This window comes from Uloborus diversus, chromosome 9, assembly GCF_026930045.1.
Source record: "Uloborus diversus isolate 005 chromosome 9, Udiv.v.3.1, whole genome shotgun sequence".
NCBI lineage: Eukaryota > Metazoa > Arthropoda > Arachnida > Araneae > Uloboridae > Uloborus > Uloborus diversus.
The window spans coordinates 89,026,711-89,032,189 of NC_072739.1; the positions used below are offsets into that span (position 1 = coordinate 89,026,711).

The window sequence follows — 5,479 nt, forward strand, 5'->3', positions numbered from 1 at the left end:
TTACTGATGCCATTAGCGCTGAGTGCAATTTCTTGGAATAAGATAAAGATAAAATAAAATACCGCAATAATATTAATGAACTTCATGTTTACTTCAGAAAAGCCTTTATTCAAAATTCTTATTATGATTGCTATTAATATTACTGTTTAATGGCAACCCTTTTTTTTTAAACAATGCGTAAACATTCAGCTCGTCAATGGAGTAGCGGGCCAAAGTAAGCCTTCTATATAAATGAGACGACCCATCAGCTTAGGATCAGTCATTTTGGATCGGAGCGCTTGTTTGAGTGGTTGTCTTTCTGGCGAGTTATTGCGTTTGGCGATTTTTCACTGCAAGCAATCATTAGAACATGAATTGTTTATGAAATGAAGTATTAGTTTTGGCCAATTTGGCATAACCCAAAACTTCGCTCTGGTATCATTAGCTCCGTAACAATGAAAAATTCGATCCAAAATGGCTAAACTTAAGCTGATGCGCCGGCCTTTTTATATATCGGCTCTATGCCAAAGTACATCACTTGTGACGTCATAAAAACCCCGCCTTATTTCCAAAATTCGACATTAAAAAAATTAATAAAAAATAACTGTTGGAAAAATATAAGTTTTTTCTGGTCCCATATTGTTTTGCTTTTATTTATTTATTTATTTTTTTTTTGTTGTTGTTGTTTATTTTGCTTATTCTATCAATTTCAGTGACTAAAAGTAGTACGTTTGACGAAAGGAAATATGCCCGGTTTCTAAATTGCGAACTTGCAAATATAATACAGAAATCGAGGATCAATGTACCCTGAATAACTGTAGTTCATGGTTTGGGGAAGGGAAACGTATTACACCACAAGTCATCTAAGCCACACTACCTGAGATGAGCTTCTTCTTTGCCTCCCTAGATTATCATTTTGATATGTTGACAGAGTGTGTCAGACATTCGATTACCGGCATGAACTGCGTCTCACGTATTAATAACATTAGATAATGCAAGGAACTATGTATTTCATACTTAAGGGAACTGTATTTAAGAGTAAGATTAACCTCAGAGAGTTAAAAAGGTAGTGTAAAGCAGCATAAGCAAAAATGACAGCAGCAAAGGAGTATCTGAAGGAAATATTAAATGTAAAAATGAATTCGTATCTACAAAACATTTTCGCCAAAAATATGCATATTTTATGTATTTAATTTTAACTATAGTGTTGACTGAGGCAATGGTAAATGTGAATGGTTTTTGATCTTTTCAAGAAAAATCATTAGTTTTAAAAAAGTGTTTAAAAATATCATTTTAGAATTTATATTCAAATTTCTACATCAAACAGGATGTGCCACACAAGTTTTTTTTTTTTTTTTTTTGAAGAATTTGTTAAAAATTTTATCAAGCATTTACAATTACCCGGAACAGAATTATAAATCACATGATTTTTGGGGCGATTGTGAATGGTATTAGAAATGCCGTTTGGAATGTATTATAATAGAATTGTGTTAGATGTGAGGAATGCTCTATTCCAGATGTTCATTTATATCCTCCATTGGAAATGATAATTTCATTTTTAGTGCTCACATTCCTCCTTGGATCATTCTATGTCAAGTGTCCTAGATTCAGATAGGTCCCCACTCGACCCTCTCCAATTTTCATGAAATTTTTAGTGGATCTACATATAAGACTTACATGAAGCTATTCCGAATTACAGCTCCATAAGTCGTATGGTTCTGCCAATGTCCAAAGTTTTGTAAAGCCTCTGTCACTACTGAAATGACAAAATCACCAAGGCTGTGCGTTGACTGCTCACTACTTAAGATGGTTACAATAATGATATTTGGCGATCCTGATCAACCTTTGGGGTAGAAGAGCCTACTAATATAGCAAAAGCTCTATTTATGATAGATTTTTCACGATTTGAGACTTTAAAAGTTAAAAATACTGAGACTCTTTATTTCTTTAAACATCTGGGTACATAATGACACAGACGTAAAACCGAATGGTATTTTGACGAGTGGTATAAAGAGTTTCAGAAATTTTACTTTACTTGGAAAATATCACTTTACTTCGAATTTTTAAGACTGCAGTAAATAATAATTCGCTACTTAAAAAAGAACATTCATAAGGAACTTCCTTTTCTCTTTTGTTCTAAAAAGAATTAGTCGCCAAGATATTTTTAGTCGCCTCGGATTCTTCGAACCCTGAACAAGAATGTTCCCTGATCATATATGAAGCAAAGGAATGTAAGTTCGAAAATAAAAGAAATTGAAGTAATCAGTAGAAATGGTTGAAGAACCTCTCCTCTGTCTTGGGGCAAGAGATGGTACTAGTATCTCTGGTGGGTGCCACTTTACAGCATGATTTAGAAAAAAATATCAACGAAAGCTACCTAGAATCGGAACTTTAAACGCTTTTTACTGAAAGCCTTTAAAAAACACTTACATCCATTTGCTTCTCACTGCCTCATAGGTGAACAAACGGAACAAATAATATTATCACAAGCAAATCAAAGTAGTCTTTGTTTATCACAGATTTTTTTGCTCATACTTTTTATAAGAAATAGAAAAAGTTGTTTGATTGGAGAGAACTGCTTAGCCATAATTGAAAATGTTTTCGTTTTACTACTAGTAATTACTTTTCGAATAAACTGGAGACTTTTTCTTTTCACAGTCGACCAGGTTTTTTCTTTTTCTTCTTTTTTTTTCTTTTGATGACAGTTTAATGTTCAAAGAGAAACATAAATTTTGTAGATGTTAAAATATGAATGTTTGAAACAGAGAATCAATTAAGCGGATGTAATTAGTGCTGGTCTCAGACAAGAGTGTTCTGAGCAGATGTTAATATTAATTTGCTTGAATTGTATAGATTACAGCTGGTGAATTTGGAAACAAAGAAATCTGAATTTGATTGATCCAGCTGTTAATTGGTCGGCTGTTTCTCTTCACAGGGATGGATCTTTTTTACTCTTTTCAGTACAGTTTCGATGTGTTTGTGAATGATAAAATGTATCTTTTCTTGAAAAGACCAGGAATTTTCTAGGACTAGTTGAAATATATTTGTTTCATACGTCAGAATGGCGAACTTATGAGCATTTGAACTAGCGTAGATCTATTAAGTCTAGTTGCCTTTCTTTGGTGATAAATTGTATGTAGAGGAAAGGGGGTACATGTGACCAATGTTTTGCATATCATTATTTTACAAAAAATACTATTAATTTCTCAGAAAAAAAATTTATATGTTTTATTAGTCTTTTCTTTGTGTTATGGAAGTTTTAGACTTTTTTAATAAATTATTTCTTAACAAAATTCTTCCATTGTCTACGTGTGCCCCAATAGGACAGTACATGTGAACAGGCTTATTGCACACTTAAAAAAAAAACAGAACAATCATAATATTTCAAACAAAAACTCTTATGTAAAACACACTCATATACAGGGTGCGGAGAAAGTTCCCACAATTTTCTTAGATGTTTCAATAAGCTGTAACTAACGCATAATTCAGCAAATCAACAGGTTAAAGCAATAAAAACTCTTTATTGAAACAATAATAATAACATTAAACAAAAAAAATTATAACAATTGTTCAAAATTGGCTCCTTGGGCTTCAATACATTTACGGAGCCTCAGTCTGAAATTGCCGACGACGCTCGCGCACGTATCCACCTTTATCTCATTCCAGGCACGCCTCAGATCCGTTTTGAGCATGTCGACCGTAGCGAATCGTTTTTCCAAGATTTTTTCCTCCAAGATTGACCACACCGAGTAATCCATCGGATTGAGGTCGGTGAGTTAAGGGGCCAAACATCCTTGTCCCAAAAAACATGGGAACAGATCTTCGCAGATGGCAATCGTCGATCGGGCCGAATGCGCAGGAGTCCAGTCTTGTTGGGGTGTGAATCCATCTTGGCCAAAGTGTTCTGTTGCCCATGGCCTTAGTACATCGCATAGAACCCGCTGCTGATAGCTCGCAGCATTAATTTTGACATTTCTGTCAATGAAAACAAGCGGCGTCTTCCCAGTGGCACAAATGCAGCCCAGACCATTACGGGGCCTGAAAAGTGACTGTGTCCGATGTTTTTTGCAGCAGCGGTCTTCTTCTGACCCTTCTTAAGCAGTTGGCGAGGATTTTGACGGTTATGTGTGGGCTGGATGGTGAAGATCTTCTCATCGGTAAAGAGAACCTTCGAAAGGCGAGCACCAGCGGTCAAGCGAAGCATCCGTCGAGCTTTTATCAATCTTTTCTGCTTCATTGTGTCATTGAAGAAGTGGAAGCGATTGATCTTGTAAGAAAAAAGTCCCAACTTGTTTTTCACGATGGTTCGGACGCTTTTTTCGCTGATCTCCAGTTCTTTGGCCATGTTTCGCATTGAGCGCTCTGGATTGTGATGGATGCGGCAGCGGATCTTCTGCACATTCGCTGGCGTCGTTGCAGTGGTTGGACGACCACTCCATGGACGGTCGGCAGTCCCTCTAGTCTCCTTGTAACGTTTTACAGCGTCATTGACTGTTTTACTCTGAATCCAGTCGTTCGAATAATATCGACTGTTTTCATTCCCTTCTTGTGTAATTCAACGACAGTAACACGCACATTTTCACGATTCATATCTCACTAAATCAATGAACTAACAAGGAACAAATGATTAAACCTCAAATACTTTTAATGCCAATAAACAATATATGCCAAATAGATCGCCAACATACGATTTTAACGCCAAAAAAAGGTTTTAAACAAAATTGTGGGAAATTTCTCCGCACCCTGTATACAAATTAAACTGAAGGGTTTGCAACCTGTACTGTGCCCACTGAAGTTACACAGTAATGGGCCCGAAATAAAATATTTGTTCACTACTAAAAAATTCTGCTCATAGTTAAATTTAAAATTTTGGTAACACATTCTGATTTGTATTTTAATAAAAGTAGTTTACTAAAAATTCAATGCTCATTATATACATCTCCAGATAGACAGTACAAGACTAAACAGTTTTTAAAAATGTTTCATTGCATGAAGATTATTCTCATTATATACTGCTTTTAAGCTTCCTACAGAGTAAAACAATGTAATTAAAAATAACTTTAAAAATTCTTTATAAAATGAAGATGTTTTGTGTCTTTTTGTTAAAAAACACTAAATTATAGACCAACAACTTATTAAAAACAATCTTAAAAATACTAGGAAATTTATAAATTGACTAGGAGCCCGTTTTGACATTGTTCGGGTTAAAAACGTCTATGATAAATAATATTTTGCAGGTACGTTTTAGTTTAAAATTTAATAATAAGCAACATTTTTTTATTTTGCTCTTATGAGTGAACAATACAATCTTCCCGTATGTAACGTTGTACTACATACCGTATAGTTGTACGTCTGAATTTCAGATTTGATGATGGTGATATCGTAAAGAAATTGATTGGAAATTAAGATCTGATGACTTAAATTGGAGAATTAATTATATAGAGACCACAGGGATGCAAGGAAAATGAGCCAATGATATACTGATGCTGTAAGAACAATA

At 34.6% G+C, this 5,479-nt stretch overlaps 1 protein-coding gene across 1 annotated transcript; it reads right to left on the reverse strand.

The window, feature by feature from the left end:
- Positions 1-3,898: 3,898 nt before the first annotated feature.
- LOC129230362 (uncharacterized) lies at positions 3,899-4,324 on the reverse strand. The gene has a single exon (XM_054864760.1). The coding sequence runs from the start codon at positions 4,322-4,324 to the stop codon at positions 3,899-3,901; it is 426 nt and encodes a 141-aa protein (XP_054720735.1).
- Between the last annotated feature and the right edge of the window lie 1,155 nt (positions 4,325-5,479).

Excerpts from the sequence above, each read along its gene's own strand:
- LOC129230362 (XM_054864760.1), bottom strand. The coding sequence starts at position 4,324 with ATGGCCAAAGAACTGGAGATCAGCGAAAAAAGCGTCCGAACCATCGTG.